Source organism: Babylonia areolata, chromosome 12, assembly GCF_041734735.1.
Source record: "Babylonia areolata isolate BAREFJ2019XMU chromosome 12, ASM4173473v1, whole genome shotgun sequence".
NCBI lineage: Eukaryota > Metazoa > Mollusca > Gastropoda > Neogastropoda > Buccinidae > Babylonia > Babylonia areolata.
The window spans coordinates 7,850,495-7,866,666 of NC_134887.1; the positions used below are offsets into that span (position 1 = coordinate 7,850,495).

At 45.9% G+C, this 16,172-nt stretch overlaps 1 protein-coding gene and 1 non-coding gene across 2 annotated transcripts; both read left to right on the forward strand.

Moving 5' to 3' along the window:
- Nucleotides 1–2,213: 2,213 nt before the first annotated feature.
- LOC143288360 (uncharacterized) lies at nt 2,214–14,425 on the forward strand. Its single transcript, XM_076596745.1, has 6 exons — nt 2,214–2,313; nt 6,206–6,419; nt 7,428–7,507; nt 8,896–9,040; nt 9,761–9,933; nt 13,916–14,425. The coding sequence occupies exons 1-6, from the start codon at nt 2,281–2,283 to the stop codon at nt 14,174–14,176; spliced, it is 906 nt and encodes a 301-aa protein (XP_076452860.1). The 5' UTR covers nt 2,214–2,280; the 3' UTR covers nt 14,177–14,425.
- Trnae-uuc (transfer RNA glutamic acid (anticodon UUC)) lies at nt 6,517–6,589 on the forward strand. The gene has a single exon. It is a non-coding gene; the product is annotated as a tRNA-Glu (tRNA).
- Nucleotides 14,426–16,172: the final 1,747 nt, after the last annotated feature.

Here is a 16,172-nt window from a genome sequence, read left to right on the forward strand (position 1 = left end):
AAGAAAACAGTAAAGAAGAGGACATCATCATATACACAGATGGCTCAGTCACCAAAGACCAGTCTGGCTGGGGATTCACTGCGAAACAAAATGGAAAAACAATTTGGGAAGAGAATGCTGCCTACAAAGTCACAACCTCCAGCCTAACGATGGAAGTTGAAGCCGTGACACATGCCCTCCAGTGGCTATCGTCCTTCCATACGCCCGGAAACCAACATGCCATGATCCTAACCGACTCAATGAACCTCATACAGAAAATTGAAAACGGAATGGGAAGCCCAGAGTGGCATAACGCAATGCGCAACTTTCAGATTAAAAAACTCACATGGTCATACTGCCCGGGACATGCAGGTGTTAAGGGAAATGAGCGAGCTGACAGACTTGCTGGTAACGCAACACCAACGAGCAGCCTACATCTAGGAAAATCGGAAATCCTCAGAAAAGTCAAAGAATACCAAAAAGAACAGGTACAAGGCCATCACACCATTGATCGCCTCAAAGAAATAAAAGCAGAGAGAGGGAGCGGCCGCAAATCTAACATGAAAGGTAGAGCACGATGCTTTGCAAATCAAACAAATATCGGCATCATTTCCAAACCAACATTGCGCAAATTTCTTCAAAACGGAACAGAGTCTCTGTGGGCCTTTCCAAATACAATAGACCGAGCAACACACTAGATGCCACGTTCTTGGCATCAGAGATCTTTTCCCATCCCTCTTGCGGCCAGTCAGTGGCGGCTGTGTGTGTTTGTGTGTATGTGTGGGTCTGTGCTTTTGAGTGCGTTTGTGAATGCGCGAGAGTGAAATTGCACACAAGTGTCAGGAGAGATATGTGTACGTGTGTGTGTGTGTGTGTGAGGGGAGGTGGGAGTGCGGGGGGAGGTGGGGTAGAGGATGAGGTATGTGAGTGTATGCATGCCTACACTGTGGGAGCAACAGGATATTGGAACGTGTGTATATATATATATATATATATATATATATATATATATCTTTGTATGTACGTGTGTGGGGTTGGGGGTGGGAGATATGGGCGTATGTGTGTGTGCTTGTACAAGTAAGTGCTCATCTCTGTGAGTGTGTGTTTGTGTGTGTGTGTGTGCCGTGGAAGCTGCGATACGTAGACTAGAAATAAGTGTGTGGAGGAGGGGGTAGAGGAGGTGCAAGGTAATGTGTGTGTGTGTGTGTGTGTATGTGTGTGTTGGAGCTCATGTACGTTTATATGTATTTGACTGTGCTTTCATATGTGCTTGTACAAGTAAGTGTTCATCTCTGTGAGTGTGTGTTTGTGTGTGTGTGTGTGTGTGTGTGTGTGTGCCGTGGAAGCTGCGATACTTAGACTAGAAATGAGTGTGTGGAGGAGGGGGGTAGAGGAGGTGCACGGTAATGCGTGTGTGTGTGTGTGTGTTGGAGCTCATGTACGTTTATATGTATTTGACTGTGCTTTCATATATGTGAAACTGCATGTCTGGTGCATTTCTGTTATGCATGTGTGGGTGTATGTGTGAATGTGTGTCTTCATATTTTACATTTATTTGCTTATTTATCACCATTGTTGTCTTACTTATTTATTTATTTATGTTTTATTATTATCATTTTATTAGTATTACTAATATTATTACTACTACCTTTTTCTATATTATAATTATTATTTATTTATTTATTTATTTATTTATTTATTTATTTATTTATGCAAGCTTATCTATTATTTATTCCCCCGTTTTTTTTTGTTGTTTTTTTGGTTTTTTTGTTGTTGTTTTTTTTTGTTTTTTTGTGTGTGTGTGTGTGTTCTCAAGGCCTGACTAAGCGCGTTGGGTTACGCTGCTGGTCAGGCATCTGCTTGGCAGATGTGGTGTAGCGTATATGGTTTTGTCCGAACGCAGTGACGCCTCCTTGAGCTACTGAAACTGAAACTGAAACTGTCTGAAAGGACCTATCGAAAAGGGCTTACGTATAAACACACACACACACACACACACACACACACACACACACACACAGAGAGTTTGAGAAAAAGCTGCTCATTTTCGCCTTGGCCGTATCATAATGGTGAGCAACTGTTGCGACCGTGTGACTTTTTTATTTTTTATTTTTTAATTTTTTTTACTTGAACAAGCCCTGGATCGAGGGTTAGGAGGAGGGTTTCAAAAGTCACATGCTTATTTGCACGATCAAATAACCTCAATTTGCATATTCACAGGTTCCACGGTCAAGGCCACAAGAAGTTAGAAAGTCCCGTGCAGACGACACAAGTTCTGCTGAACAGTGAGAGTTTGTTGGCATGGGAGGCCTTTGTTCGTGTTGTGAAGACCAGGTGAGTTGAGCGTCAAATTGTGTCTTTTGTCACAGATTAGCTGCTTGCTGCAACATTTGTTCCACAATTCGAATACAAAAGACAGTATCTTATTACCTGGTTTGTGTTTTGAGAACATTGGTCTTGTGACTTTCACGGGAGGTAACTCATCCCGTACATTTTTTTCTTCTTCTAATGTATGTTTGTGCCCTCGACAACGCTCATGCGTTTTGGTTTTGTTTTTATGTTTTTTCTCACGTCTGTATGCAGAATAAAAGGTAGATGAATCAAGTTGGTGGTACGAATTTTAAAGTCATTTGAATTTTATTTCACAGTACTTCAAAAAGGTGGACTGCCTTACTTTCATTTCGGATTTCCTGTGTGTGTCTACCTTACCGCGCAGTTGTTGAGATATGATTCCGTTTTATGCTGTGTTTCGTTTTTACACGTTATATTTCCACGCTGCGTCGTGATATATGAAATTGTGATTAACAGAATGGCTAAAGAGCATATGGTACATGTGAATACACCTTGCCGCTCGTTCTTTTTCAATCGAACTTTCTTCTCTCAGGAGTTATTTCCCTTCGTCCATGAATTGTATGAATCGGCAGGGTGTGCTCACAGTCACACCGTGTTCGTCACATTTTCATGAACTTCGATGGAAGTGGGTTTGCAGCAGTCCGATATTCTTCTTGACACTGAAGCACATTAAAACACACACACACACACACACACACACACACACACACACACTCTCTCTCTCACTCACTCACACACACACACACACACACACACACACACACACACTGGCACTCTCTCTCTCTCTCTCACTCACACACACACACACACACAGGCACTCACACACACACGCGCGCGCGCACACACCCACACACAGGCACTCACATCACACGCACACACACACACACACACACACACACACACACACACTGGCACTCACACACACACACAAACATACACACGCGCGAGAGAGAGACAGAGACAGAGAGGGGGTGAGAGAGAGACAGTGCAGCCAGTCACTCTGTGTGTGTGTGTGTGTGTGTGCCAGTGTGTGTGAGTGTCAGTGTGTGTGTGTGTGTGTGTATCTGTGTGTGAGTGCCAGTGTGTGTGTGTGAGTGCCTGTGTGTGTGTGTGTGCGTGTGTGTGTGTGTGTGCCCGGTGTGTATGCTCAGTTGTGCACAACAGCATGAATTTGTCACTACCTGCTCGCCGGGGAACTGAAGGAAGGGGTGGGGGGGATGAACGTGAAGGAGGGAATGGAAAAAGGAGGGGGAGTAGGGTGAAAGGGGACACAGGGAGATACACTGAGATACATAGTCATTATAACAGACTGATGAATGCACGTTTTATATTCATATATAACATTTAAACCATTACTCGTATGTTATAATGTTCTGTCCATTCCTTTCTTCCAAAGTTCACGCTTAAAACATTTTCTGTGTATTAATTCAGTCATTAATACGTATATCGAGTTATGTTTGTCCACCTCCGTGTGGGAGTGGGTGTGTGGGGGGGGGAGGGGGGGGGGGGCGGAAGACTCGGAAATTGCTTTTAAATCACCCAACGTTCTTTGGACCCGGGTGATTTGAAGGGAAAAAAAATAATCAACGGGCTTAATTGTGAACTAGGTAACTGGAAGCTAGGTTATCAGAGACTGTACAAAAGCGATCTGATATCAACGTTCTTGATGTTGTTGTTCTCAGTGTCCTTATTGTTTTTTGGTTGTTGTTTTTGAGCGGTCTATGTTTTAACCCGGTGTTCGGTTGTCTGTGTGTGTGTGTGTGTCTGTGTGTCCGTGGAAAACTTTAACATTGACATTTTCTCTGCAACTACTTTGTAAGTCGACACCAAATTTGGCATAAAAATAGGAAAAATTCAGTTATTTCCAGTCATCTTGTTTAAAACAATATTGCACCTCTGGGATAGGAAAAAAAGAAAGAAAAAAAAGAATGAAGCCTAATTATATGCATACTGCATTTAGTGTTATATTTATATTTTTTGTATTCTCTAAACTTGGCACTTTGATCTGATATTCTGACCCAACAGCTAGAGCAGTCATTATTATCATTTTTTGTTCAAACAGGAACTTCTTTTGCTAAGCATGGAAGTTTTATTTATTTTGCAAACGTTTTGGTGCAGTTAGTAAAAAAGGGAAATTACTCTGTAATGCTAGGGGACTTAATTTGCTTTAAACTGATCTTTCTCATCTTAAACATTACATTTTGAAATTATACTCAATACATAAAAAGCTTGGATTTTTTTTTTAAGTGTATCACAAGTGAGTCTTGAAGGCCTTGCCTCTCTTGTTTTACTTGTCATCTGTCGCTGCCTTTCTTGTTTGCTCAGAGTCTTGTTCTTTCATTCATTTATTCATCCAGTCGTTCATTCATTCATTCCGGTCCTGATATGGCCCTGTGCGGTCGGCTGGGCTATAAGCAACAAGTAACAATTCATTCATTCATCCTTTTTTTTTTTCCCTCTTGTCCTTTTTTCTGTCTTGCCGCATCATTTGTATTTGTATTTCTTTTTATCACAACAGATTTCTCTCTGTGAAATTCGGGCTGCTCTCCCCAGGGAGACCGCGTCGCTCTCTTCCTACGTGCAGTTTTATTTGTTTTTGTTTTTTCCTGTCGAAGTGGATTTTTCTACAGAATTTTGCCACGAGCAACCCTTTTGTTGCCGTGGGTTATTTTACGTGCGCTAAGTGCATGCTGCACACGGGACCTCGGTTTATCGTCTCATCCGAATGACTAGCGTCCTGACCACCACTCAAGGTCTAGTGGAGGGGGAGAAAATATCGGCGGCTGAGCCGTCAGTGATTCGAATCAGCGTGCTCAGATTCTCTCGCTTCCTAGGCGGACGCGTTACCTCCAGGCCATCACTAAGTTTTCCCTTCCTGTATGGCGGGGACTGGAAGAAAAACACCACCACTGTGGTTGCCATCTGTTACCGACCTCTTCTCCGCTGTTTAGTTCTTCACTTCTTCCTCCTTCATCGTCATCATCATCATTATGATCGTCTTTTCCATGTCGGCCAGTCTGTCTGCCTGTCGCGCGCGCGTGCACAGAGAGAGAGAGAGGGGGGCGGGGGGGTGGGGGGGGGGGGGGGGTGTGGAGAGATCGGATTCGTGGAATTATGAGACGTTCGCGACTGCACAAGACGTGACTCTGAAGTGTTTTGTTGACGCCAAACTCTTATCATGGATAAGTGTTCGTACATTCGTAACTGACCGCGAAAACAACCCATTGCTTCTCTCTCTCTCTCTCTCTCTCTCTCTCTCTCTCTCTCTCTCTCTCTCTCTCTCTCACTCACTCACTCACTCACTCACTCACTCACACACACACGCACGCACGCACGCACGCACGCACACACACACACACACACACGCACGCACACACACACACACACACACACACGACGCTGTCATACACACATCACAATGTTCCCCCTCTGTCATACACACATCACAATGTTCCCCTTCTGTCATACACACATCACAATGTTCCCTTTCTGTCATACACACATCACAATGTTCCCCTTCTGTCATACACACATCACAATGTTCCCCTTTCTGTTATACACACATCACAATGTTCCCTTTCTGTCAAGCATACATCACAATGTTCCCCCTTCTGTCATACACACATCACAGTGTTCCCCTTTCTGTCATACACACATCACAATGTTCCCTTTCTGTTATACACACATCACAATGTTCCCCCTCTGTCATACATACATCACAATGTTCCCCTTTCTGTCATACATACATCACAATGTTCCTTTTCTGTTATACACACATCACAGTGTTCCCTTTCTGTCAAACACACATCACAATGTTCCCCCTTCTGTCATACACACATCATACTGTTCACACTCTGTCCCCCACTGACTTCAGAACAGCGGGGCCTCGGCCAGAACGCCTCTGCTAAGCGGCACCCAGAGCAAGCCCATCACCACGCAGCACGTGCCCTCCTATGTCGCACGTGCACAACAGCAGCAGGGTCACGCCGGACCCGAGGACGGCGGTGCGGGGTCGACTTCGCCTGGTGTCCCACCGGCGTCCGCCCGCAAGAACAGGCCAGATGATGCCACCAAGGAGAAGGAGTTCTGTGAGTATGTTTTCAAGAAAATGAATGTTGTCTTGTCTTGCCTTGTCTTGTCTTTGTATTGTCTTGTGGTGTGATGTCTTGTCGTGTGGCTGGAACGGGCGCAATAGCCGAGTGGTTAAAGCGTTGGACTTTCAATCTGAGGGTCCCGGGTTCGAATCTCGGTGGCGCCTGGTGGGTAAAGGGTGGAGATTTTTCCGATCTGCCAGGTCAACATATGTGCAGACCTGCCAGTGCCTGAACCCCCTCCGTGTGTATACGCACGCAGAAGATCAAATACGCACGTTAAAGATCCTGTAATCCATGTCAGTGTTCGGTGGGTTATGGAAACAAGAACATACCCAGCATACACCTCCCCGCCACCCCCCCCCGAAAACGGAGTATCGCTGCTTTCAAGGCGGAGTAAATAAACAGAAAAACGGTCGTGCACGTAAAATGTTAAATGTTACATGTTTGTCTGAGTGTGTAGGTGTGCGTGTCTGAAATCTGATTGAATGACACAGGAAACGAATGATGAGCGCCCATTGGCAGCCGTCTGTCAGCTCTACCCAGGTAGGCGGCCTGGTGTGTAAATGACTCGGTGTTTGTAAAGCGCTAAGAGCTTGGTCTCCGACCGAGGATAGGCGCTATATAAGTGTCCATGTCAATCAGTGCGTGCGAAGGGTAGATGGAGAAACTCACTGACATGACGTGTGGGGCCTGATTGGTCTTCTGTGGGTTTGAGTGAAGGAAGTTTTGGGAAGATGTTGATGGAATTTGTTCTTCTTGCCGGCCATTTTTCCAGCACTCACAGAGAGACACACAGAGAGAGATGGTTTATTCATAGAGGCCAAAGCCCATTTGAGAGGGAATAAACAATAGCCACACACACACGCACACACACACACACACACACAGAATTTCTTCTTGCCTTACGCAGTTCTTTTTTCTTCTTTTTTTTTTTCTTCTTTTTTTATTGGTGTGTGTGTGTGTGTGTGTGTGTGTGTGTGTGTGTGTGTGTAATGTTTGCAGTGACGTCAATTGATCAGGTGGAAGCGGTCAATATTCACCAACTGCCTCCTCAGCTTTCAGCCCAGAACAAAACCTTCCAGGTAAAGATACAAGAGTACCCGCAGTGTGTGGCGTGTTTGCGTGTGGTCGTCTTCTGATGCGCGACTTTCTTCTCCACCTACGTGATATCAGACTAAAGGGAAAAGAAAAAAAAAATGGAGTGGGGTGATAGGGGAGAGAGAGACAGAGAGAGAGAGAGAGAGAGAGTGTGTGTGTGTGTATGTTTGTACATGTGCGCGTGCGTGTGTGCAGATACATGTATGTCAGTGTTTGTGAGTATGTGTTTGTTTGTGTTTGCGTGCGCGCGCGTGTATGTATGAGAGAGAGAGAGAGTGTGTGTGTGTGTGTGTGTGTGCGCGCGCGCATATATGCTTATGTGCGTGAGTACGCGTATGTGCGCCTGTTTGTGTATGAGTGTGTGTTATGTGTGTGTGTGTCTGTCTGTCTGTCTGTGTGTGCGTGCGCGCGTGTGTGTGTATGTGTGTCTACTTGTGGTATGATGTGTGTGTGTGTGTAATTGTATGTTTTTGCATGCAGCGTGTGTGTGTGCGAATACATGTATGTTAATGTGTTTGTGGGTATGTGTTTGTTTGTTTGCTTGCGCGCGCGCGTGTATGTATGCGTGAGAGAGCGAGAGAAAGAGAGAGAGTGTGTATATGTGCTTATGTGCATATGTGCGTGAGTGCGTGTATATGCACCTGTTTGTGTATGACTCTCTGTGTGTGTGTGTGTGTGTGTGTGTGTGTGCCGGGGACGGATTGGAGGAGAGGAAGGACGGGGGGGGGTGTGGGTTGGGGAGGGTGTGTGAGTGCGCGCTCGCGTGTGGGGACGGGAGGGGGGGGGGGGTAGGGGTGCGGTGCGGAAGGGGGTGGGGGTGGATGCATGTGTGGATGCATGCATGCGTGTGTGGTGGGGTGCGAGGGTGAGGGGTGGGGTGGGGTGGGGTGAAGGCGTTGTTCCATGTGATACGCTGTGATAGATTTATGTCTACTTTTTGTTTTCTTTTTACATCGCGCCTAGGTTTTTTTTGTGTTTTTTTTGTGTGTGTTTTTTTTTTTATACATAATGACTTTTTAAAACATTTTTTCAACTCCTGGCCACATCCCTTTTCCGGTTAACAAGGCTATACATGAATCACAAAACGTATATTTTTGTCCAAAGACAACGCATACTTAAGCAGCATGCATTTTATTTACTGGGAGTCGAGTGCGTGGTGTGTGTGTGTGTGTGTGTGTGTGTGTGTGCGGCTGTACATTTATGTGTGTGTATGACTGACTGTGTGTGTGAGTGTGTGTGTGTGATGTGCGTGCGTGCGTGCATTTGTGTGTGTGTGTGTATGACTGGGTGTTTGTGTGTGTCTCACACTGTACGCACGTGTCCATGTCTTCTCCCCCCACCCCCACCCCCCCCGCACCCCCACCCCCAACAGGACCACGCCAAGTTGTACAACGACCTGACGAAGCAGTTCCAGGACCTGCGGAAGGACCTCCATGACTTCAAGGCCAAGTTCGTCGTAGAGACCTCCGGCATCCCTGTGCTGGCCGACTGCCTCAAAGTCCTGGCCCACAGATGTGGTATGACGACCCCGTGAGGGGTGGAGAAAAAAAGGGGGTGGGGTGGTTCTTTTTCTGTTAGTTTCATTGCGTGTTTTCATTCGTGTGTGTGTGTGTGGATAAGGGTGTGAGTACGTGTATGTGTGTCTGTTTCTGTATGTGTATGAGCGTGTGCGTGTGAGGGGAGAAGGGGTGTGTCCTTTTTTCTTCTTCTTCTTCTTTCTGTCAGTTGTCCGTCTGTCTGTCTGTCCAAGAGAAGGTTTTCATAAATCGAAACTGTTTTCCTTTAAAAGAGAATGACAAAAAATGCTTTGTCATTCTCTCTCTGTCTGTCTGTGTCTCTCTGTCTGTCTGTCATGTGTGTGATTGTGGCGCGCGTGCGCACACACACACACACACATACATACACACACACACACACATACACACACACACACATACACACACACACACACACACACACACACACACACACACACACACGCCCCCAGCAGACCCCCTCTTCCACGCTCCCCCACCCCACCCACGCTACACACACACTCAGCCTTTCCCACCATCAGTCTTCAACATATCCGCACCCTCACTCACACACACACACACACACACACACACACAACACCGCACCTCCAACCCCCACCCCTAACCCCACCCCCTACACACAAACCCCCATTCCCCCCCACCTCCCGCCACATCGCCCACCCCGCCCACACACCCACACTGTCCACTACACGTTCCATACAGGCGGAGCCCAGCTGAAGGCCAAGAGAGAGCGGCACTGCGTGCAGCTGGAGTATGACCGCCGCGAGGTGTCGGAGAAGTGCACGGGGGGCCCTCCAGAGGACACGCTGGAAGCCCTGGAGCTCTACAACCGCATCAACCGCCTGGTCAAGGCCATCCTTGACAGGGCCCCCCAGGTGAGTTGCTGGCTTGGGTTTTTTGTTGTTGTTGTTGTTGTCAGTTTCAGTTTTGTCCCGGAGGCGTCACTGCGTTCGAACTACTTCTTTTTCTTCTTTTCCTCCTCCTCCTCCTCCTCCTTCTTTTTTCCTCCTCCTTCTCCTCCTCCCCCAACCTCCTCCTCCTTCTCCTCCTCCTCCTCCTCCCCCAGTCTCCTCCTCCTCCTCCTTCTTCTCCTCCTCCTTCTTTTTCTTTTTCTTCTTCTTCTTCTCCCCCTCCTCCTCCTCCTCCTCCTCCTCCTTCTTCTTCTTCTTCTTCTTCTTCTTCTTCTTCTTCTTCTTCTTCTTCTTCTTCTTCTTCTTCTTCTTCTTCTTCTTCTCCTCCTCCTCCTTCTCCTCCTCCTTCTCCTCCTCCTCCTCCTCCTCCTCCTCCTCCTCCTCCTCCTTCTTCTTCTTCTTCTTCTTCTTCTTCTTCTTCTTCTTCTTCTTCTCCTCCTTCTCCTCCTCCTCCCCCATCTCCTCCTCCTCCTCCTCCTCCTCCTCCTTCTTCTTCTTCTTCTTCTTCTTCTTCTTCTTCTTCTTCTTCTTCTTCTCCTCCTCCTCCTCCTCCTCCTCCTCCTTCTTCTTCTTCTTCTTCTTCTTCTTCTTCTTCTTCTTCTTCTTCTTCTTCTTCTTCTTCTTCTACTCCTCCTCCTTCTTCTTCTTCGCTTCTTCACAGTGTCAGTCCAGCCTGTCTGATGAATGATCCGTCTTCTCCAAGTCCTGTCTGGAGCCATGGAGCGTGGTGTGGAGTAGGGTTGGTGGTGTCGGCCACACGGTGTCTCTGAGCCCTTTCAGGAGGGGACAGGTCTGAAGAATGTGTTCTGGTGTTGTGGTCTTCACCCATGACAATGTCACACTGCGTTCGGACAAACCCACAATACGCTACACCACGTCTACTGGACAGATGTCTGACCAGCAGCATAACCTAACGCGCTTAGTCAGGCCTTGAGTGCATACATGTATATTATGTTTAACTCTCTCCATACGAACGGCGAAAGAGACGACGTTAACAGCGTTTCACCCCAATTACCATCATCAAAATATTGCAAGCGGAAGGCTCTTATACTGAAGAGGTGAATGTTGACAAAGAATACCACAATTCTGACGACGGAAGCTAAAGGTTGAGTCATTCAGACACCCACTGGACATCCGAGGGGTCTGTGTAGAGGAGAAGAGAGGACTGGCCGTACTGAGTGAGTTAAAGCGGATTTCTTCTACATGATTTTGCCATAGGACAACGTTTTATGTTGCCGTGGGTTCGGTTTTTTGTTGTTGTTTTTTTTTCAGTGCGGCAAGTGCGGGTTGCACACGAAACCTCGGGTTTATCGTCTCCTCCATGAACGACCAGACGCTCAGTTTGGTTTTCCACTTAAACGTGGGAGACAGGCCGAGGCCGGATAACGAACCAAGACCCTCACGGACACTGCATTCGCAGATGAGCGTTTTAAACGTGTTCTGCTACACCTTCCATCCTGTACTCGCCAGAGTTTCTTTCCGCCCCCTCCATTGGCCTTGAGTGGTAGTCTGGGCGCTAGTCATTCGGATGAGACGATAAACCCAGGTCCCCTGTACAGGATTCACGTAATGCATGAAGGAGAACCCACGGCAACAAAAGGATTGTCCCTGGTAAAATTATGAAGAAAAATCCACTTTGATAAGAAAACCAATACACTTGCAGGCAGAAGAAAAAAAGGTGGCGCACACTGTAGTGACACGTGGGTAGAGCAGCTCGAATTCACACTGTGGTGTGACAAGAGAGTATTAAAATATACCACACCGCACCACACCGCACCACACCACACCACACCACACCACACCGCAATACAGTCCATCACTTTGCAATGCAATTCAGTGCAGTGAAACGCAACACATTACGCTACAGTACAATACAATACAATACATTTTTTTTCTGCCCCGTCATCTGCCCCGTTTCAATGGCATTACTCCCACGCCGCTCATTCCGAATCCCCCATACACGGCCACACCCGGGTTCGTCCATCACATTCTCAGCGTCGGCAGTCCGCAGGGAACCACCTACTAAGCCCCCTACTAACGACAATAATGGCTTTGTCGCGGAGCCAGGCAGAGTGAGCGTCCCTCCTAGCGTGGAGACCGCCACCACGTCCCTCCAACGGCAGTCCCCCATGAATCCGCCGACACTGAAGACATTGACAAGACTCACCCCAAGCACGGGGTGGAGGGGTATCGAAACTGAAGTCACCATGACAGCAGGGCATGAAAGGCCACAGACTTTGGGACTGTTTTTTGTCTGTATTGGTAATGATGAAGGATGACGATGATGAGGTTGCCATGGAAGTCCATTTTGGTTTAGGACTACGTCACTCTACGCTTCCTTTTATAATGATAACCCGGCGTCAACCAGGCCCGAGAGATACAGACACTTGCAGTGTTGGTCAGGTAATTAGAACAACACACCCAAAGACGCATCCGTGAAGTGGATGACACTCGACTTTGTGGTCCCAGTCTCCCCATTTAAGCCTACAGCACACTCAACTCTGGGTAGGAGCCGGCCGCGGGCCGAAAAACCCACCTCCGCTGGGATTCGAACCCGCGTCCTCCCAGCCGTCAGTCCGCGACGCTAACCACTTCGCCACGGCGGCAGGTGATACAATACAATTTTGTATTGTATTTGTATGATAGTCGTGTCCGACCATGACGACCAGAACAGCAGAGGAGGCATCTGCTGTCCGGACTATCTGGGCCAGAATTTGATTATAGTGGATAGTGTCTTGGCCCAGTTACATCCCCACTCTTTCGGCCAAGAGGGTTTTAGGACAGTAGGCGCTGCAGCACTAAAGAGCCAGCGCAACCTTGCCTCCAATATACAATACAGTTTCAGTTTCAGTTTCTCAAGGAGGCGTCACTGTGTTCGGACAAATCCATATACGCTACCCCCACATCTGCTTGTCAGATGCCTGACCAGCAGCATAACCCAACGCGCTTAGTCAGGACTTGAGAGCGTGTTTATATATTTGTATACCTATCAGAGTTGATTTCTTTTCACGTGATTTTGCCAGAGGACAACACTCTCGTTGCCAATGTACAATACAGTACAGTACAGTACAATCCTATGCAATACAATACAATACGATACAATATAGTACAGTACAATACAGTACAATACAATAAATACAATACAGTACAATATAGTACAATGCAGTACAATACAATAAATACAATACAATACAGTACAGTACAATACAGTACAATAAATACAGTACACTACAGTACTGTACAATACAATACAGTACAATACAGTACAGTACAGTACAATACAGTACTGTACAATACAGTACACTACAGTACAATACAGTACTGTACAATACAATACAGTACAATACAGTACAATAAATACAGCACACTACAGTACAATACAATACAGCACAATACAGTACTGTACAATACAGTACAGTACAATACAGTACAATAAATACAGCACACTACAGTACAATACAATACAGCACAATAAATACAGCACAATACAGTACAATACAATACAGCACAATACAGTACTGTACAATACAATACAGTACAGTACGATACAATACAATACAATGCAGTACAAAACAGCACACTACAAAACAATGCAATGGAGTGCAGTGCAGTACAGTTTCAGTTTCAGTAGCTCAAGGAGGCGTCACTGCGTTCGGACAAATCCATATACGCTACACCACATCTGCCAAGCAGATGCCTGACCAGCAGCATAACCCAACGCGCTTAGTCAGGCCTTGATAAAAAAGAAAAAGAAAAAAAGGGTGAATAAATTATAGATAAGCTTACATAAATAAATAAATAATACAATACAATATTTTTGACGAAAGTGCAGTACAGTACAGTACAACGCAATACAGTATAATACAATACAGTACAATGAATATAATACAATCAGTACAATACAATCAGTACAATACAGTACATACAATACATCTCCCCCCTCCAGGTGAGCCGGTCCCTGCAGATCGTGCTGGCGGACGAGCACGAGCTGAAAAAGGCGGTGACCAAGGCCGACCTCAGTCCCGAGGAGGGCACTGAGGCGCTGCGTCGCTGCGGCGACAACATCAGCCGCCTGCGGCGGTTGCCCGGCGCCATGGACACCGTGCAGAGGTTCGCCAACAAGGTCTTCAAGGAGATGCTGGAAGGCTCCAAGGCGCTGCTGCAGGAAGGAGAAGGAGGAGAGGGAGGAGACAGCGCGGCGGCTTAAGAAGAAGAAGAAGAAGAAGGTCTGCCGCAGGTAATAGTATTGCTGAGGTTTTTGAAGTTTCTGTTCTTCGATGCGAGTGGTTTTTTTGAAGACTGAACTGCGGCAGGCTTTCGGTGAACTTCGGCAGGCTTTCTTTGATTGATATCGTTAAGGATTTTGCGAGCTTTTGTTTAAAATGAGGTGGCACAGTGTTTGGTAGAGGAGGGTGTGTGTGGGGTATGGGGGGGGGGTGTGATAATCGGGTAGATCGAAGCCAAAGGAACAGCTCCATTAGATGTATGGACGACGCCAAAGTCTTCACAGGAGATGCTCGGATGGTCGAAGGCCCTGCTGCAAGGAGGCTGAGAAGTAGATAGCACTGCGGACTCTTAAAAAAAAAGAAGAAAAGAAATATAAATCTGTATCAGGTAAAAATTATGCTGATGTTTTTTATGTTTGACGAAAGCGGTGGCTGCGTAAAAAAACACACACAAAAATTTGCCCCAGGTAAAAGTAATGTTGAAGTATAAAAATGTTAGATCGACTTTTGGGGGAAGTTTTCATTTTGAGTGAGAATTCGAATGAACCGCATCAGGCTTTGGTAATTGTAAACAGTTGATGATTTGGTAGATTTTGCTGTGATAAGACAATGTTTTGGGGTTGTTGTTTTTTGGGTTTTTTTTCAGGAAATGCAATGATCGGGGTAGATTTTGTTTGAAGCAAATGACCAGGTTGTTTGGAGCCAGAGGTACCCCTCCGCTGTCTCCAAGGAGATGCTGAAAGGGTACAAGGCCCTGTTGCAAGAAGGCGAAAGAGGAGATGATAAGTATAGTGGTTTAACCCTTTCACTGCCAAACTCACATTTATGCAGCAGCTAGGTAGAGGACCCCTGTCACTGAAGGGTGACCAGATCATGGGTCTGTTATCCGTGAGCCTACTGCTCTTTATGTTCGGTGGTTTGATAGGCCATATTTTTCTACTTATCACAGAGGGAATCCCCAGCTATATTTAGACTCCATACTTTCTGTGTTTGTAGCACAAGGGAATTTTGCACTCTAAATTGACCGGCGGTGAAAGCGTTAAAAGGAATGGGAAATCTGCCCCCGGGTAAAAAGTAAGACAAAAGTACATAAATGTTTGACGTTTTTGAAGTTTCTATGCTTTGTAGCAAGAGGTTGAGGATTGGACCGCAGCAGGCTTTATTTGATTTCGAACAGTTCAGGTTTTTGCAGACTTTTACTGTGATCATGATGGCATGGCAGTGGGTTTGTTTGTTTGGGGTTTGTTTTTGTTTTTTGTTTGTTTGTTTTGTTGGGGGGGGGGGCTGTTGCTTTTGTTGTTTTTTTCTGTTGTTGTTTTTGAAAATTGATCACATAGATTAAAGCAATTGGTTGGCTAGACAGAAGCAAATGGGTCGAAGCAAATATAGTTATAGTTGTTAGTGTTGTAATGACTATAATGACTAAACGGCGTGCACTGATTCCTGTTAAGAAAGAAAGAAAAAAAAAAAAAGAAAGAAAGGAAAACCCCAGCAACTTTGAACATCAACTCCAGTCCAGAAAACTGAACAAGTATGTTCCTTTAAACAACTGTCCTGGTTCTTACACACATGAAAATGTATCGTTTACAGCCTCCGGGAACGTTGATTTTTTTTTTTTTTTTTTAAATTGTTCGTTACCAGTTGTTTCTCTTGTTAAATTGAGGACTTCCTATTTACGAAGTACACTGAGGTTTGTTTTTTTTGGGGGTTTTTTATTTGTTTTTTTGTAACATTGTCCTTCTATTCATTTCAAATATTCATCTTTGATTCAACCCTCCGTCTGTCCCGTTTCACCCATCTCGGCGCACATGTCTCTTCTTCGCCCCTTTCCTTCCTCTTTATTTGTTTTAAAATGATAACTACTCAAAAGTGAAAATGGACACTTGAACTGGATGCCTACAATCATCAGAATGTGCAACGTCCACCCTTCCCTCCTTTCCTTCCTTCCTTCCTTCTTCCAACCTTTCCTTCCTTCCT